This window comes from Gavia stellata, chromosome Z (genome assembly GCF_030936135.1).
Source record: "Gavia stellata isolate bGavSte3 chromosome Z, bGavSte3.hap2, whole genome shotgun sequence".
NCBI classification, from domain to species: domain Eukaryota; kingdom Metazoa; phylum Chordata; class Aves; order Gaviiformes; family Gaviidae; genus Gavia; species Gavia stellata.
Genome location: NC_082637.1, coordinates 66,971,904 through 66,990,760, shown reverse-complemented (window position 1 = coordinate 66,990,760; position 18,857 = coordinate 66,971,904). Strand labels below are relative to the sequence as shown.

General features: G+C 46.2%; 1 protein-coding gene across 1 annotated transcript; it reads left to right on the top strand.

Annotated features, from left to right (window-relative positions):
- The first annotated feature begins 2,074 nt into the window (after positions 1–2,074).
- On the top strand, positions 2,075–8,191 carry TICAM2 (TIR domain containing adaptor molecule 2). The gene is given in 4 exon segments (XM_059834031.1): positions 2,075–2,161; positions 3,934–4,274; positions 7,956–8,070; positions 8,072–8,191. Coding segments are annotated over 4 exon segments (663 nt in total).
- The last annotated feature ends 10,666 nt before the right edge of the window (positions 8,192–18,857 follow it).

The window sequence follows — 18,857 nt, the reverse complement described above, 5'->3', positions numbered from 1 at the left end:
GTCAGTGCTACAGCCCACCCTCCTACATATCTCTAGGCAAAAGAGGCAGTTTGGGCTCTTGGAGCAATCTTATCCCAATTACAAGTGGGGGAAAGAAGAGAAACACCTTTCAAAGACAGCAAATGACACATTTCCTTGGGTTTTATTCTTATTTTTATGTTAAACACACCTTTGAAATATTCTGGGGATATATTTATCACACTATGAGAATACAGGATGGCTTTACGTAACTGCAACTTTCAAATGCCCTCCTGAGAAACCTTCAAAGTTATGTACCAGTAATACTCTGTCTTCTTCACTTTTCAGAAGTGTTCAGTGTAAAACATGCTACATATTTTTTCCTGGGGAATCAAACCAACAGGATCTGTTGACAAGCCTCTTTGGCAGTGCTATCGTCAACGGTGGTCTCTCTTGGATGGTCTAGGAAGGATGTCCTGGGGGAAGGCAGTTGACTAGAGGATGCTGTTTGTGCTCCTTGGCCAAGGATATGTGTGTCAACATGTTCCTGTTGACACAAAGTAGCATTTTTGGAAGAGATTCTTAAGATTGAAGCCTCCACTATCCAGTAAGATGACAAGATAGGGTTCCCCCATAGGAGGACCTCCATTACCTGGAAAGGTAACTTGTGTGTTTGCATGTGAAAAAGCACTCCTTGTTGAATAATCAGATGCCTGCTTGTTTGCAGCCTCCAACAGTATGGATGCCCTGTGTGCATGGCCTGTCAGCACACAGGCTTGTAGCAAGCTATCACAGTTATATCAAGGATATCAAGCTTTAACGGTTGGACTTGATGATCTTAAAGGTCTTTTCCAACCTAAATGATTCTATGATTCTATGATTCTTCTATTCTATGGGAGCATACACAGAGTTGATAGTGAACTGCTACATGGGTTGCATTTTTTTATCTGCAAACAGGATCCTGAATGACACAGACTCCCCTTCTTGAAGTTAAAGCTGAAATGAGACTTGTCCTGATGAGCAGAGCTCATATTTGCCATAAAGGATTACTATTATTCACCTGATCCACTTTTCTTTCAGCTTTTCTGACATTGATAATAAAAGATACAGACATATACTAAGATGGAAATCTTTCTAGAAGGCAATTAAGGCAATGCCTTGAAAGTGTGCTCAAATATCCCTCTAGGAACTGAAAAACAAAAAAACACTCTTGCTCAGAAAATTGCTTTTATGGGGGAGGAAGAGCAAGGTAGTTCATAGGTGTATAAAATAATGTATAAGAAAGGATGTTTTTTGTCTGTGACAAACAGTTGTATCACCCAAATCACTTCTCCCTCTCACACACATACTGTGTCAATGAACATGGTCTTAGAGAAGACAGGACACCTGACTTCTTACAAGAAATTAATTATTTTTCCAATGTGGAAAAAGATGCAAAACGTTGCATTTTTCTTTGATACAAGACTCTTTCTTCCATCTTCTCTGAGTGAGTGTGGTTTGATGTTTTTCTATTCTTGGCAACCTTCATTCTGTGCTTTTTTTTCCTGGAGGCTGGTCATGCTGCCAAGAGAGGGCAGCAACCAAGCACAGAAACTGCATGCCTGGCCCTAGGTCGCACGGGAATGTAATTCAAGGGATCATTAGCACAGAAGCTCTGTGTCTTACTGTAATTACTGCTCAATGCATTTAGCCTGCTGCCAATTCCTTTTCGCTGCAAAAGCAACCCTCTGAATTGTTCTTTTCTCTTTGTGTTTTCTTTCAGACAAAAGAAATAAGCCCAAACTTTTGCTAAATCATTTGGAAGTAAGTACTGTGCCATGGGAGCATGGTCAGACAAACACCAGGGGCGGTTCTGGGGGTGCTGTGTAAGAGCATTGATCCCACACCTGTATTTCCACAGCTTTACAGGCAACTAAAAGCGTGTGACAAACAAGTGTACAGCTATGTTATACCTTTATTCCCATGTGTAAGACATTTTCATAGTTTATGCTGTCACCTTCCTACTGCAAGCTGTGTTACTGATGATACACTGCTCTGCTCTTTAATGGGCAGCATTTTCTCTGAAATCCACCGTTCCTGTAAGATCCAGAGCTACCTCTTTCATGTGTGAGACTGCATGATCAGATCACCACACATCCTTGAAGACATGTTTATTCCAATATTTATTGACTTGATCCAGGCTGAATCCGCTTTAGAAACAAAAGTAACCTTGCTGGTTTTAATTTGGATAATTACTTTTACCTTAAAAAGAGCTGCACTGCTTTGGCCCCTGCCTCTGGAGGCAATTGGTTCTCCTGCCCCTATTTTTGAGATTACAGCATTAAAATGCAACATTGACAGCAGACTTTTGCTTAATAAGGAAAATGTCATGGCCTGATGGAAAACTGAGTTAGAAAGAGGAAGGTTCCATGTGGACTTTGTCTTCCTTCTGGACAAAAGTGCTAGTGCTCTCTGGGTCTCTGCTCTTCCCATGTCAAACAGGGCTGCTGGCTCTTTGCCTGGTCGCTGGGAAACACCTGAAGTTCAACTGATAAAATGAAACTAGCATTTCAGGGCAGAAGAAGAAGAAACCATCCCCAAGCACACTGTGCGGAGCCAGATGGGGCTGTAACAGCAGGAAAGCACGAAGTGCTGGATGACTCCTGCTGCCTGTGCTATACTTAGACTTCAATGGACTAATGCTGGCTTAACCTTGTGTATAAAAAAAGGAAAAGCTGTGGGTCAGACCAAGACCTAGTTGTGGGAGACCTTGACAGGCTTCTCAGGGCAGGAGGAGCTGAGAGAGCACGAAGCCCACAGGGAAGGTGTTCAGCCTGGGTCAGACCTGGATTACTTTGGGGGAGGAACCACCAGCGGTCCCACCGGATCCTGCCCATTTCTCCTCATCCAGGAGGCTGCACAGCAAACAGCATTGTGGGGGGAAGGAGATTAAAAGAGAAGAGGGGAAGGACAGGGAACAGGAGTGATGGGGTTACACCAGGCAGACACTGCTCTCTGTGCAGGTACTGCTGCTCTTAGTGTCCGAGCCTGATCCTGCCCCAGATGTCCTCTGTAACCTGGGTGAAGGCACTGAAGCCCCGATTAATTTAAAGGCCAGTTCAGTTGCCTAAATTCTCTGGAGGGTACGAGCTTGGGCTCCACTTTCACACTACAGCTACATCAGTCTGGCAGCTGCTGAAAGCAGTAGGACCACTCCTGCCCTGCTCTCCCCTGGGGTGCATTGCTCAGGTCTGCGAGTGGCGTCAGCAGAATTAAAAACCCCAGCTCCTCCAACTTCTTTGCACAAAGGGAGGATGCTCCTGTAAGTTCAACCCAAGCTGTGCAAATGACAATTGAAGAAATAAACAGGAATCAGACAGCAAAAGGCTGGCTGTTCAGTTTTCTGCAGGTGCTGCACCTTGTATCACCTCCCCAGAGCTGCCAGCATCAGCTTCATAGTGCTGCCAGCAGCCAGGCAGCCCCTGTGTATGACCTTCACTGATTTCGCCTGGGGTGAGAGCACAGATCATACAGGGGATGGATGAGTTTCCACTCTGCCATCCCTATGCCAACATTTTCAGCAAAGCACCTCCCTTTGCAGCATAGGAACCGCAACAAAAGACTCCCCTGGGTGGACTTTTCCATTGGCGGCGGGTGGTGGGTCTCCGTGGGAAGTGCCTGGTGAGTGCTAAGCATCGAGTTCATCAGCAAAAAGCACTGAGAACTATTGGGCTCGAGTATCAGCTTTTCTCTCAACATATCTGCCTTCTTTCACTAGCACGAGTAATAGATTCCTCCAGTCAAACAAATTTGTTATTTAAAAAAGGCAAGGAATTATTTTTTTTTATGTTGTCTTAACACTCAGTAGCTCTTGTGCTTTTTTTTTTCTCTGACTTCATTTTTTTTTTTCCAGGAATGGAGAAAATAGACATTAGCCACACCAACAACTCATTTTTCAATGTGTGTGTTTGTTGTAATGGGCCGTAATAACTCCAGACAAACCACTCTCAGAAAAAGGCTAACAGCTTGAGCACAGGTCTAAGAGACTCCAAGCCGATTAATGAACCGTGTGGCCCCTCTGCTGAAATCAGAGAGCTCACAATCAGGGCTTCAGGAGTTTGCAGCAGTAATGAGACTGCTGATGCTGTTTTCTGTAAGTTTGTGATTCTGCGTGCTGATAATGATGCAGATGAATCCATCCAGATCCAGAACCTGCTGCAGAATAAATTTTGTGTTAAATCTGGAATAATCTTTGCAGTGATACCTTGTAGTGAACGTGTCTTGGAAAACTTAAGTGATGCTGCGAATGGCTTAGAATGGACTATTATGCTAACTACCTCAGCGACTACCTCACCCTCCCAGGTGCCGCTGCAAAACAGGTACGGTGCTCTGCAAGGGGAATTGGACAACGGCGAGGATGATAGTTCTCTCAGCTTGGAGGTGTTGTCGAGGTCTAGTCAGACCACCCCCCGCATCAAAACCACCTCAGTAAAAAATAAAAGACAGGTCATTGTCATAGGCGACTCACTTCTGAAGGGAGCAGAAGGCCCGATGTGTAGACCGGACCCACTACACAGGGAAGTCTGCTGCCTCCCTGGGAAGTCTGTTGCCTCCCTGGAGCCCAGGTTAAGGATGTAAAGAAGAAGATTCCTTCCTTAGTACAGCCCTCAGATTATTACCCCCTTTTGATCTTTCAGGTAGGCAGTGATGAAGTAGTGAGAAGAAGTCCAAGGGCAATGAAGAGCTATTTCAGGGCCTTGGGACCTTTTCAGGGTCAAGGGATCGGAAGCACAAGTCGTGTTCTCCTCTATCCCTCCAGGTGCGGGGAATGATGAGGGGGTAAACAGGAAAAGCCAGCAGATCAATGCCTGGCTCCGAGCCTGGTGCTCGGCAGGACTTTGGGTTCTTTGGCCATGGCTTGATTTACCAGACACCAGGCCTGCTGGCAACAGACAGGAAAAGCCTATCTCACAGGGGGAAGAGGGTTCTAGGACAAGAGTTAGCAGGGCTCATTGAGAAAGCTTTAAACTAGATTCAAAGAGGGACAGGGAGGTAACTGGTCTTGCTAGAGAGGTGCCTGGGTATAGTAGTTCAGCACTTGTGGGGCAGCATGCTGGTATTTTTGAGAACCAGAAGGCCTACCACCCCTCAAGGGCAAAAATTACACGCACAACGCCCTCCGTGAAATGCTTATACACCAATGCACACAGCATGGTGAATAAACAGGAAGAATTAAGAGATCTGGGTGCGGTCGCAGGGCCATGATCTCATTGCAATTACTGAGACATGGTGGGATAGCTCACATGACTGAAACACTGTCATGGATGGCTATGTTCTTTTTAGGAAAGATAGGCCAGCAAGGCGAGGTGGTGGAGTTGCTCGTTATGTGAGAGAGCAACTGGAATGTATTGAGCTTTCCCTGGGGGCAGATTAAGAGCAAGTTGAGAGCTTGTGGGTGAGGATTAAGAGGCAGGCTAATATGGGAGACACTGCTGTGGTTGTATATTCCAGGCCACGTGATGAGGATGGGGAAGCTGATGACACCTTCTACAGACAGCTGACGGTTGCCTCACAATCACAGGCCTTGGTTCTATGGGGGACTTCAATCACCCTGATATCTGCTGGGAAGGCTACACAGCCAGGCGTGTACAGTCCAGGAGGTTCCTCCAGTGTATTGATGGTAACTTTTTGACTCAGATGGTGGAGGAGCCAACAAGGAGAGGTGTACTACTGGACCTAGTACTGAAAAACAAAGAGGGACTGGTGGAGGACATTAAGGTTGGGGGCAGCCTTGGCTGTAGCGATCATAAGAAGATAGAGTTTAGGATCATGTGCAATATGCACAAAACGACAAGTAGGATTGCAACCTTGGACTTCAGGAGGGCTAACTTTGATCTCCTCAAGGAACTGCTTGGAGAAATCCCATGGGTTAAGGCTCTAGAGGGTAGGGGGGCTCAAGAGAGCTGGGTGATATTCAAGTCCCTAAGAGCAGGAAATCAGGCAAGGGAAGCAGGAGACCTGGTTGAGCAAGGAGCTTCTGAAAAAGCTCAAGTGGAAGAAGGAAGTTTACAGTATGTGCAAGAAGGGACTGACCACTTGGGAAGATTACAAGAATGCTGTCAGAGTATGCAGGGATGAAACGAGGAAAGTCAGGGCCTCCTTGGAAAGAAACCTGGCAAGGGATGTCAACGTCAACAGGAAGGGTTTCTTCAAGTACATCGGAGGCAAAAGGAAAACTAGAGAAAATGTGGGCCTGCTGTTGAATGAGACATGTGCCATGGTGACAGATGATGCAGAGCAGGTGGAGTTACTGAATGCCTTCTTTGCTTCAGTCTTTACTGCTCTGGCCAGCCCTCAGGAGTCACAGACTTTGGAGGTAACAGAGAAGGTCTGGAGGAAGAAAGATTTTCCCTTGGTCGAGAAGGATCCAGTTAGAGACCAGTTAAGTAAACTGGATATCCACAAGTCCATGGGTCCTGATGGGATGCAGCCGTGAGTGCTGAGGGAGCTGGCAGAAGTCATTGCTGGGCCGCTCTCCATCATCTTTGAAAGGTTCTGGAGAACAGGCGAGGTGCCTGAGGACTGGAGGAAAGCCAATGTCACTCCAGTCTTCAAAAAGGGCAGGAAGGAAGACCCAGGAAACTACAGGCTAGTCTGCCTCACCTCCATCCCTGGAAAGATGATGGAACAGCTCATTATGGGCATAATCTCAAAGCATCTGGAGGAAAAGAAGGTTATCAGAAGTAGTCAACATGGATTCACCAAGGGGAAGTCATGTGTGACCAATCTGATTGATAGCCTTCTACGATGGCATGACTGGATGGATAGATGAGGGAAGGGCGGTGGATGTTATCTACCTTGACTTCAGCAAGGCTTTCGACACTGTCTCCCACATTGTCCTCATAGGCAAGCTTAGGAAGTGTGGGTTAGGTGAATGGACAGTGGGGTGGATTGAAAACTGGCTGATAGATAGAGCTCAGAGGGTTGTGATTAGTGGCACAGAGTCTAGTTGGAGGTCTGTAACAAGTGGTGTTCCCCAGGGGTCAGTACTGGGTCCAGCCCTGTTCAATGGATTCATCAGTGACCTGGGTGAAGGGACAGAGTGTGTCCTCAGACAGTTTGCTGATGACACAAAACTGGGAGGAGTGGCTGACACACCAGAAGGCTGCGCTGCCATTCAGCGTGACCTGGACGGGCTGGAGAGTTGGGCAGAGAGGAACCTTGTGAAATTCAACAAAGGCAAGTGTAGGGTACTGCACCTGGGGCGGAATAACCCCATGCGTCAGTACAGGTTAGGGGCTGAGCTGCTGGAGAGCAGCTCTGTGTAAAGGGACCTGGGAGTCCTGGGGGACAACAGGATGACCATGAGCCAGCAATGTGCCCTTGGGGCCGAGAAGGCCAATGGCATCCTGGGGTGCATCAAGAAGAGTGTGGCAAGCAGGTTGAGGGAGGATATCCTCCCCCTCTACTCTGCCCTGGTGAGGTCACATCCGGAGTACTGTGTCCAGTTCTGGGCGCCCTGGTTCAGGAAGGACAGGGGACTGCTGGAGAGGGTACAGCAAAGGGCTACAAAGATGTTTAGAGGACTGGAACATGTTTCTTATGAGGAAAGGCTGAGGGACTTGGGTCTTTTTAGTCTGGAGAAGAGAAGACTGAGGGGGGATCTTATTAATGCTTATAAACACTTAAGGTGTGGGTGCCAGGAGGAGGGGGCCAGTCTTTTCTCAGTGGTGCCCAGTGACAGGACAAGAGGTAATGGGCACAAACTTGATCATAGGAAGTTCCATCTAAACATGAGGAGGAACTTCTTTCCTTTGAGGGTGGCAGAGCACTGGAACAGGCTGCCCAGAGAGGTTGTGGAGTCTTCTCTGGAGATACTCAAAACTTGCCTGGATGCATTCCTGTGCAATCTACTCTAGGTGAACCTGCTCTGGTGGGGGCTTGGACTAGATGATCTGCAGATGTCCCTTCCAACCCCTATCATTCCGTGATTCTGTGATTCTGTGATTATGCTACTGACAAAATTTTCTGAATGGATCTTGGTATGTGTTTCAGTCTTACACCTCCTTTGTCAATGCTCTTAACAGCATAAATTACAACTCTGTGATACCTGTGAGGCTACAGAATAACCCACTTACCCAGGAGAAAACTTTTTTTTGCTTTTCAGGCTGTTAACGCACTGTAACAGGATAGTCCTGGCTTTGCAAAACAAGCGGAGAAAATTTTCCAGGAGTCTACATACAGGCAAGAGTGAGAGATACGAAGGGAGGAAAGGATGAAACTAGAGCACTTGTCATAGTGAAAAACAGTGAAGACAGACCATGTTTAGAATAAAGCAGAAGTGATATTCCTTGCTTTTGTTTTTAAAGGAAGGGAAACTCTTCTTTCGACAAAGCTAATGGTAAAGTCCTCAACCAAGGCATATTAATCAAGTACTGCTGAATGCATGCCATATAGGAAGGCATGCCTGGCACTGTGGCTACTTAGAGGTCCAAAATGCTGCCAACCTGAAACCCAAGCTGTGTTTGGCTTTATCGTGTGAGCTCTGCCAGATGTGCCTGTTTTCTATGAACAATGTACAGCTCTTCACATCTTGTAGCTGATAACGAAAAATAAAATATTAATAAAAGAGGAGCACTAGTCATCACAATGAAACCAATATGTCATGAAAGGCACTCTATGAAATATGCTGCTACATTGAGAAATGGGCATTTCAAAGATATTTTATTTTTGCTATATTTGGGATTTGGGGATTTTTTTTTTTCTATATAGAAAACATTTTCTGATGTGTTTTGTTATTTCAAGAAATATTTTCTTGGCTCATTTTGACTAAACTTTGTTTGGCACATTCTTTAAGGAAAAAAAGTTATACAATTATGTTTGAGAGAATAGTGTGGGAGGCTGTTTGTCTTCAAGGCATTTGTTCTGAACTCAAGCTGGAAAAGGAGGAGAGCCACAGAAATGGCATTGTTTTGAATTACTTGCATTTTGTGCACTTCAGATATCCTAGTTCTTAAGCATATTTGAACAGATTTAAAACAAATCTTCAATGTGCCTTTTTCCTCCTGTACTTGATAGGACTGCAAGCTATGATTCAGTAAGCCAGCTTGCATTAGATTTCACTATAGTTTTGTATTGCTGATGTGGAATGTAATTACTGAAATAGCATTGGAAATCTTTGCTTTTTCTGGTGGAAATTAAATTAAACATGATTATTTATTATTTTCTGAACGACTGAAATGTGGCTAGTCCAAATGTAAGGATAGTCAGCTCTAAGCAAAACAATTTGTTCCTTGCTGAAAAGAAAAGGCAGCGAGAGGGGGTTTGGTGTCTGGATCAGCATTGATGCCATGCTTGTGGGAGGTAGCTGACGTGATAGCTGTGCCATTGCTTGCATGCGGCGTGATTTTGGACACAATGTTTTCTGTTCTGACTCTATACCCTGTTTTGCGAATGAGAAGAATAACAGCTATGTATCTCTGTCTCAAAAATTTAGGGCAAGAATCAGTTATGGACATACCATGTACTTCACCCCCACACAGGCTGTACCCTTGTGCCACAGGAAAGCAGATCTGTGGAGCCAGGGGGCTGCTGCTGTCCGCAGCCCTCGCAAAGTGCCCTTGGTGCAGCCAGTCACGGTGCCTGGGGTAGCAGAAAGTCCTGAGCATGGCAGGGGGGTTCACAGTTAACCGCCCCCAGTGTCGCCAAGGCTGCGAGTGATGCCCATCAACAACGGGCAGCTGCCTGCAGGCAGAGCAGCGCGTCTGACTCCAGCGCTGGGGAACAGGTCACCATAAGCAGGGGGGTCCAGGCCTCTGCTCCCCTCTGTCCCCCTTGCCATGGCAGGGTGACCAGAGCTGCCTGAGCTCCTTGAGGAGAGCCACAAGCACCATGAACATGGGTGGAGGGTTTCAGCTGTGGGAGGCTTTCTGAGTTCCTCTGCCAGTGCTGATTCATTTAAGCACTGTCTACAGGATTTTTTAGCTTTTTTATTTTTCCCGCCAGTGTAAATGTACTTTTTCCGTGATGTTTAAAATGGTAAACATAAGACAACCTGTTTATAGCATACAGTCTATAAACCATACCAATAGGAGGATTATGCAAAGAAGACAGAAGGAAAAGAGAATGGGAAGAAGTCTCAGAGAAACGGGAGGAGATGTGGTCTGTCCTGGGCTGTTATGTAGCTAAGTGTTTCCAAAAAGGGAAACCAGTTGTCAGGCTTGGACCAAACCTCAGCAACCCAGAGGCTTCTGTTCTTGAGCTACCAAGCTGCCGCGTTGTTGTTGCTAGTTACTTCTTTCACCTCTGTAAAACTGTTCCTTCCAGCTGCTCCCAGGAGACACCAGTTGCTTTGCTCGTGAGAAGCCCATACTTGCAGGTAATATCCTACTGTGCAGCTCTTGGGCAATATTTGAGGGTTAAAGTCCCCAGGTCATGTACTCTTTAATGTTGTTCTCTTTCAGTAACTAGTTCAGAAAAAAAGTGTTCCCACAATCTGTTACTGTTTGCTCATACTGCTGCATAGTGCTTGCAAGAACCACACGGACAGCTATCTTGTACACTAGGTGCCTACAAATAAAAATTGCCGTCTCATTTTCATGCAGAAATGTGTGCCTTGTCAGTACTGATTACCACCCATCCTCCTGCCAGTCCTACTGGGATGCTAAGTGTGCTGCCCTGCCGACTGACGACTGTCTGGCCATTAAGCTGGCGTCTGCTTGGGAGTTGCAGACTCCAGCCGAATGAATTCCTGTTACTAGCCTTAGGCTGCATTCACTGCCGACCACAGCTCTGCTGTACCTCTCCCAGGCAGCTGCCTTCATGCTACGTGCAGAGTTCCTCGAGTACTGCAGCAGAATGCAGTACTTAAAAGGGTACGCCGGGATACTCAGGCAAAGGGAGGAAATTTGTATGCTGTGCTAAGAAAAGCCTAAGAAATGCATATGTCATCCAGCTGAGACCTGCCCCTGCTCTCACACTCGTGGATGCGAGTGCTGGAAAAGCAAGCTGACTGACCCTATCCCACCTTTGGTACAGTAAGAGAAAAACAGTTCAGGAGTTGTGAACATACTGCTGGTTGAGCAATACTGCACTACAAACTGAATATATGGAATTATGTCTAAAGCTGAATTACGGCTCTCCAGGAGAAGCTGGAGCACTGTTGCCATGACTATCACATTTGCAAGGGAGACTCTTGCCTGCATCTTGGAGCGCTCTGCAGCCGGCAGCCTCTGTGCTGTCTCCTCCCTCTGGAGGTCCCAAATGTCACCCTGACACCACCTGTCCCCTCTGTATGCCCTGTCCTGGCAGAGGTGAGCAAAGGGTCAGAGACGGGGAGAGACCTCGGGGACGCTGAGCATTGTGCTGGACTTCAGTGAAAGGCTCCTGGCCCTGGGCATGGGGGCTGCAGTGGTCCCCTGGTTCAACAACAGTGTTTGAAGCAGGCACTTTATTAATGTTAAGGTTGGAAATTGGATGCGCCTCAACAGATGGGGAAGGGGAGTGGTGAGACTGAGGTCTGGGACAGCAAGACAGCACACTAGAAAAATGCTCTCTGGCATCAGTCTCAGCTGCCTCTCCCACAGCAGGTTAGGCGCTCGGAGATCTCTCTGTGCTTTGCTACGTCCAGCTGTTAAACAAGAACAGCGATCCTTACATCGCAGAAGGCTACATATATTTTATTTACAAATTCTTGCGATAGAAGGCATTGCACAGCGGGAAATAGAGCTGACACACTCCATATGCCTAATGGTGTATTTGACTTTCTCTGCAATAGGTTATTAGTGATTTTAAATTTTCCTTTGTTCTGCCTGAAGGCCTATAAAGACTTCTGCAAAAAATGCTGAGACTTATTAACTGGAATAAGCCATTTTCTGGGGTTTTTCCTCTTAAAAGTACAATCCTATTGCAAAATTTCTGGCATTTGTCTCAGATGTTTCCCAATGAACTTGGCCTGTGGAAAACATGAAGTTTTGGGGCTGCAACCTTGCCCTGCACTGCATTCACCCCTTAGAGAAAGGGCAGGGTAAAAGCAGCAACTCTTCCTTCTCAGAAAACCATCAATATCTCATTTGGCATAACCATTAAAAGGGAAAAGAAAAACAAAAAAATGGAGATAAGGCAGCCTCTCCTCCGATCTCAGTGCTGGGGATCATTTGCCTGTGCTCTCTGGCTGACAACCAGAGTTGGAGGGTACCCAAGGAAAGGACAGTGCCTGAGTACCTGAGGTATTAGTGGCATAAATCCAAGAGATTTATAAATCTTAAATAAGCTAAGACAATCTGTGGACAACAGTTTTAATAAGCTCAGTGCGGTTAGCATTAAAAACCAAGCAAACAGCTCCAATCTGCTCTGACTGAATCTTCTGAGGCGTGCTTGCAAGCAGCCCTAGTAAAGTGTATTTTAGTAATCCAGCCTGCAGAAGAAAATGGAGTAGATGCTCATATGCTGCGGCAGTGACACAGGCAGCCTACATAAGGAGAGAATTGGTTATTTGGGGGTCTGTTGCAGACTTGCTCAGAAATGCGAAACCTCACTGTTAAAGGCAAGTGCTCTAGAGCTTATGGGGTTTCCTCAGGCAGGTCGGGCGTCTGGAGGGGAGGTTGCAGGGCAATGCCCAGGAGATGGCTGTGACTGACAGCAGCTCCGCAAGGAGAGGAGTCACTATCGAAATGATACAGTCTTTCTTATCAGAAAACCACCAGACAGACAGGCAAAGACACCCCTGCACAAGGGAACTGAGAAACTCAGTAGCTGAGCTTTATGTCACTTACTTAAAAAAAACCCCAAACCTCTACCTCCTAACCTAGAATTAAGCCGGGTTTGAAAATAGTTTTCCTGTTAGTCCATGCCCCCTGTTTTTTCAGGGTCAAGCTAGAGAGAGCAATCAAGAGGCAGATTAACGGAAGAGTCCTTACTCTTGATTTAATAAGAAGCTACTCCCAGAGACCCTTTTTCTAAGAGGCCACACACTTGCCTCTGACCAGCTGCTTATGGAAATGGTTAGAAGGCAGATAATGAGAGCAGAACTCTCCAAAGCACGTATGCGTGTGACTGTGTGCATGTGTACGCACACACACACCCACGTGGCCAGAAACCACTGGGAACTGGGATTTTTTGCTACAGACAGAAAGGTTTCTGGATATATATGGCAATGTAAAAGGTCACAGCTAGTCTGAATTGCTCGATGCCTCTGCAGACTTCCAATGACAGTTGCAGCTGCAGATGACTAAAACATAGGGACGCTTATAGCACTTGCATCTGAAGCCAAGGACTGAAATACTACTGGCATGCTCCCAGCCACTCAACAGCTTCTGCAGAAGCTGCAGCGTGTGGCATGTTGCAATCCAGACCGTTGCCTAGCACTTGTACTCTGTTTTGTTTGCTCTCTGCGCTCATGCTGGCTGGTGCTTACGGTAAATGGAGTATTTCTCTGATTACCCCCAGACCCCCCCCACACTGACATCTATTTGAGGAAAAGTAGCTTTACCACATACATGTTTGCTTCCAACCATTTTGGACCTCCTAGAGCCTTCTGAGATTTCTGTCAGTCCAGAGTGCTCCCTGGCCCATCAGCTCCGTAGTTTTTCTCCACAGTGAATTAGCTGAGGGATCTGTACGAATGCCTGGGAGTTAAATATGCATATTCCCAAGTATCATGACTAGGCTAGTAGGTTTTATCGTAGGTGAAATATCTGTTCTATACTTGGAAAGCAGAGGATGTTATGTATTTTTTATTCCACCCACTGTGGAAATCTTGTGAATTCAAAATTCCATATATCTTTATCAACACTGTCGGGCTCACCCTTTCCTTGGCCTGGGAGCAAAGAATGGAAAATAACAGGGGGATAATATGTATACAGTACAAAAAGGGCAACAAAGAGACTGTGAGCAGCCTATTCTGGAAGTTTCACGTCAATAATATACCAGAATGGGTATAGCCTGCAGGACAGGAGAGGCTTGGGGTGTCACAAGGGCACAACCCAAAGTTTAACAGAGCAAAGGATTAGTCAAACCAGTCAATTGTAAGCAAAGTCACAGTGCACGCCTGTTGTGCTAAGAGTATGAGTCTGACACATGGCTGAGGGAAAATTGCCCATTGAGTCACAGGGCTCAGGATGGACTCTCCTGGTTTCTAAACTCCTCCTCAGAGGGGAACGTAGGTGCAGCTGGATCTGGCTTTAGTCCCAGACTTGGTCAATGGTTTATGTCTAAAGGATTATGTGTATAGCCACTTATCAGAGTCAACGTTTGCCTTTCAGAGCCCACTCAAGGACTTTCACTGAAACAGTTTCACGAAGTTGACAAGATAGGTTATTTATTAAGGCGACAGATATAACAAGTTTGGAATTGCCATTGATAAAAAAGCTTACTGCAAAAGTCGAGCTCATGTTAGTAATTCAGCGCTTTTGTTAGTAGTATGTTCCCGGGTAAGATCCAATGTAGTCGGAGGCACGATTCCTACCAAAGAGGTGACCCTGCTTGGGGAGGAGAGAGGTCCAGGCCCATCAACCTGTCTGGTAGCTGAAGTTCTCATCCTCAAAATGGAGGATTCTAAATGCCAGACTTATGCCCTTGGCGAGGTGGGACTGGGTCAATCAGCGTGTGCCGACTGGCTCTTAACACGGCTTCTTGTTGCATTGTCAATCAAGAAGTGGAGAGGGTGAAAGGCATTCTGGCTTCACTGAAGCAGCATTGGGCTGTGAGGCCTCCGCCTCACCCCAGGTGTCACTCAGTTGATATAGGGTCTTTGTTCAAGAGTTGGACTGCAATCCGTCACATCTTTGCAAGATAAGTTGTTTAACTCCTGCTCATGCCCACGGCTGGTGCTCGCCGGTACCGATCAGTGCAAGATAAGCATGCCGCTTGACTTGGCTCAAGTCAGATTCTGTTACTTTTTCACTAACGAGCCTGATTTCCCAGAATGCCCAACATATCTCTGGTGGAGGATCACGTCATGGCAGAGCACAGTTTGACCCCAGCATGGCTAGCAACATGAGCACGCCTGGCTCTCCTAATAATGGCACAGTTAAAGTACAGTGAGCTAATTTTTAACAGTAAGATAATTTTTGATGCATTTGTTATCTACAGCTTAGCCAACTGTTGACTTAACTGTACTGATGAATCTGAGATGATTTTGTAAGTTGCAAATGTTGCTTTGACAGAGAATTTTACTCTGGCCGTTGTTTTTGTTACATTTAAATTCTGCCGTGTTAAATTTACAAGTTTTACTGCTCAGGATCTGCTCAAGCCTAGGGCAACCTCTCCCAAAATGCCAGGCTATTGTTACTGAAGAGGCAACGTATGGTTGTGCACTGGCTGGCAGCAATGTCTTTGGATGTATGAATTCAGGTGTGCAGTTTCTTTACAATGCATGCTAGGGATTGCCAAAAGAGGAAGAAAATTTCGTTTGCCTTCTTGAAGGGAAATTCAGCTTTCACAAGCTTGACAAATACTGATCTAAAAGCTAGGTGCACATCTGCCACTGATTTTAACGATAGAAATGTTTGTGTTTCTGAAAATTGCAACCTCTGTCAATGTACTTTCAACCTCTTGAATTAGCACCAGAGGCAGTGGAGAGAGAGGAGAGGAAATTTTGCAGCTTGCACATCAAATACCAGAATAGTGAGGAAAGATGTAGGCTAATTAGACTGTTTAAAAACCCTGAACTCCCTTTATGAGGATATTTGTAAACTTCCCTTATTTGTACCTTTTAGAAATACCCACATCATGCGGAATACAACTTGTCTCCTGTAGTATATTTCCTCCATTACTAAACCACTGTGTATTTTAAGGAAGTTAATCTAGAAACTATTTCCATTATACACACATGTACAAATGTACAATTTAGTAGCCTATGAAATTAGCATGATTTGTAAAAGTTTTTTAAAAATCATGAACAAACTGATTATCATTTTTGTCTTATTTCCCCATTCTCATAGTACAAGAGAAAATTAGTGAGCCAAATATTGTTATGGATACTGGGGGTAAAACCCCGGCTCAGGTGACTTAACTGGAAACAAAATGTCATCCTTACACTCCAGGGTGAATTGGCAGAGATGCTTATTTCCTCTTGAGAAATGAGGTACTTCCCAGGACCAGACTTCTCTGTCTTGGTCTGTGTCCACACGTGGGCTGCAGACAGCGTCTGCTGGCAGCTGTGAGTTAAGTGCCAAAGGACAAGGAAAGCTCACAGCTTGCAGGGTTCAGCAAACCTGCCCAACTTTTCAGTTCCTGCAGAATCACATCTCCAGCTAGCTCATAACCTGCCTTACAATTTTAATACCATTCTGCACAAACGTTAGGCACTTGCACAACTAATGAATTCAGCTCCCAGAGTTTTGTTGATAGGATGATACAAGCAAGACTTGCCAGTTAAAGAAGAAGAAGCTTCGTCATCTGGCTTGCCCACAGTGGACTTGCATACAAAGGGCTGGGGTTTTAGACTGAAGGGTGCACATCCGGATCATTAACGTCACCTAAAGTGAGCAATCACATTTTAGGAGACTTAGCCTAAATATGCAACTACCTCATGCATGCAATATCCCCAGCCCGAGCATGTGTCCAAGGCCTGTAGTGCTTGCTGTCCTGAGGGAGAGAGGGATGTTTTGCTACGCAGCATGTGCAGACCTTGCTCAGGCTCAGGCAGGGTGAGGAGGTGCTGCTGGAGTCTTGAGCCCTCACGCCAGCCCCAGGGCGCAGGCTTGCATCCCCTGGACGGCTCACACAGCACAGGGGTGTTCCACTGCCACAGAGGGTGTTACAGCCCCTGGGCACAGATGTTTCCAGGGTGGGTGTCTCTGACAGTCCTTGCAAAGCTCTTCTGCTTCATATGAAAATGCATAAATATTCGTGGGTAAAAGTGAGTGACAGCAACTGCATGTAGCATGACTGCCAGCATCTGTGCCACCTCTGGGGCTGCCAGAGGTGTGGGCAAGCATCAGCAGCCAGGAAGAAGGCTTTACTAAGGTAAGTTTGGCAGTGGACGACAGGAGTCTGCCATCACCAGCTCCTCGCCTGGTGGTCAGGGAAGACCTAGGATGCAGGCTGTGCTTCAGCACGTATTTCAGTTTATCGAATAATTTGTCCTCACCTCACATGCTGGCATTTGCTCACAGATGCTTTAGGCATCTCTCTGCTCCGGCTCCCCTTCCTGGGAGCTGTCCTGATCTATACCCTATAGTCCCTCCCTGACGTAACTCTCAGCCAGCTCTGCGTAAGGGACTGAGTGCCAGTTTAGGTAAGTTGTGAGCTACATACACCGCACAGAGCAGATGGGGCGCGTGTCCACCTTGCAAAATGCAACACATAGTTTTCTGAGTTAGCTGAGGGCCTAACGGAAGTATAGTCATGCTGGGGATACCGCCTGGTGCATGATGAAAAGCGGGGTGAAAAATTTGAGGACATCACCATGTTAATGTAGATATATTGCTTCTAGTGGCAAAGCTAACAACTGAGATACGGCTGAAGTTTCTCTTTGCTGTATTGCTGTATGTAGCCTGCCTCGAGGAGAAAGCAAGCTCTGCACCATCCTCTTCTGTTGTTTGAGACGTAGGGATAGAGAACTGAAGGGATGAAACTAAATAATACAGCACTTTACAACTGGATCTCTTGCTGAAGACAGAATTTGGCTCCCAAAATGTTATTAATAGCAGTCCTGAAACCCCTCCCACCGGTTCAGACCAAGCACTCCATCAAGCATTGTCTGGTGACTTGCGAGTTTTTCCTTGTGGTATTACCATTTGTACACAAAATTAACATCTTTTCTTCAATCTGGAACTAAGGCTGTGGATACAACAGTAAGACACTGGTCTGTGAGACACAGTGGCACAGAGGCGTGAGCCAGGCACCGAGGGGTGGACCGCTCCACGCCAAACCGTAGGTGTTTGCAAGGTGGGTAGCGCATTAGTCCCTCATGTACGTGACAAATCTCTTCTGCTGTCTCCTGTGAATAGCTGTGACGACAAGAATACCCCGAGGTGAGAACTAAGTCGTCACAACACATGTTATTATTCCACTTAACACCATTCTCCATTCACAGCTTTCAAAAACAGAGGGTATATTTTGGGGAAGGAAACTGCAAAACCGATCAAGCATCAAGGCTACCTGATCTTTTCAATGGCATGAGCCGCATTTGGGGGCACCACCAAAAATCCCAGTCTGACAACAACCTCCTCTTCCCCGTGGGCATGGAGTCGTTATTCCTACATCCAGCACAGGGCCACAAGAGTGGGGGAGGTAAGCTAGATGAAATTGTCCCTGGCACCATGTCTCCACACTAGCAACCAGATTGACTGGCTACGAATTATTAAAGTTGAAACCTTAAAGAAGGAATGGGTATCTCTTGTTTTTCACGGTGCCTCAGGTACACTGGATCAAAATATTTGCTTTTTACCTCTGGGAAGCAGGGCTTAGGTCCGTTCTGGAAGTCGGAAAATAACTGCAGTGGGGTAGCGCTGGCTGGGGCCATACCTGGACCCATGGCTCTCGGTGACCCTCTGGATCCAGGTGTGGCTGAGCAAGTGCCGCCTCTGCGGGGCAGCGTGGAAGTGTGAAACACATACAACAGCGGTCAGGATGCAGCCACATTGTCAGACCTCCCTAAGTCCACTCATGTCCTGAGAATGGCCTTTATGAAATAAAGATATGATTAAATAATTGTTGAACCCATACGTATATGGAGGTATGAAAGAGAAGGATGGCAGCAGGGCACTTGGAGAAGTGTAACTCCTGACAAATTTTCTTTAATAATTTATTTCTCTGCTTAATTCATAGATGCCTACACCTAGTGACCCTAAGGCAGATTTCTGAAATATCAGGGCAGATCTATATTTAACACAGGAGACAGAGATTTTCATTTAAACAAGAAGCCTGGTGGTCCGACAGGCTCTGTGCCTCACAGCTGCGTGCCAGTGTTCATC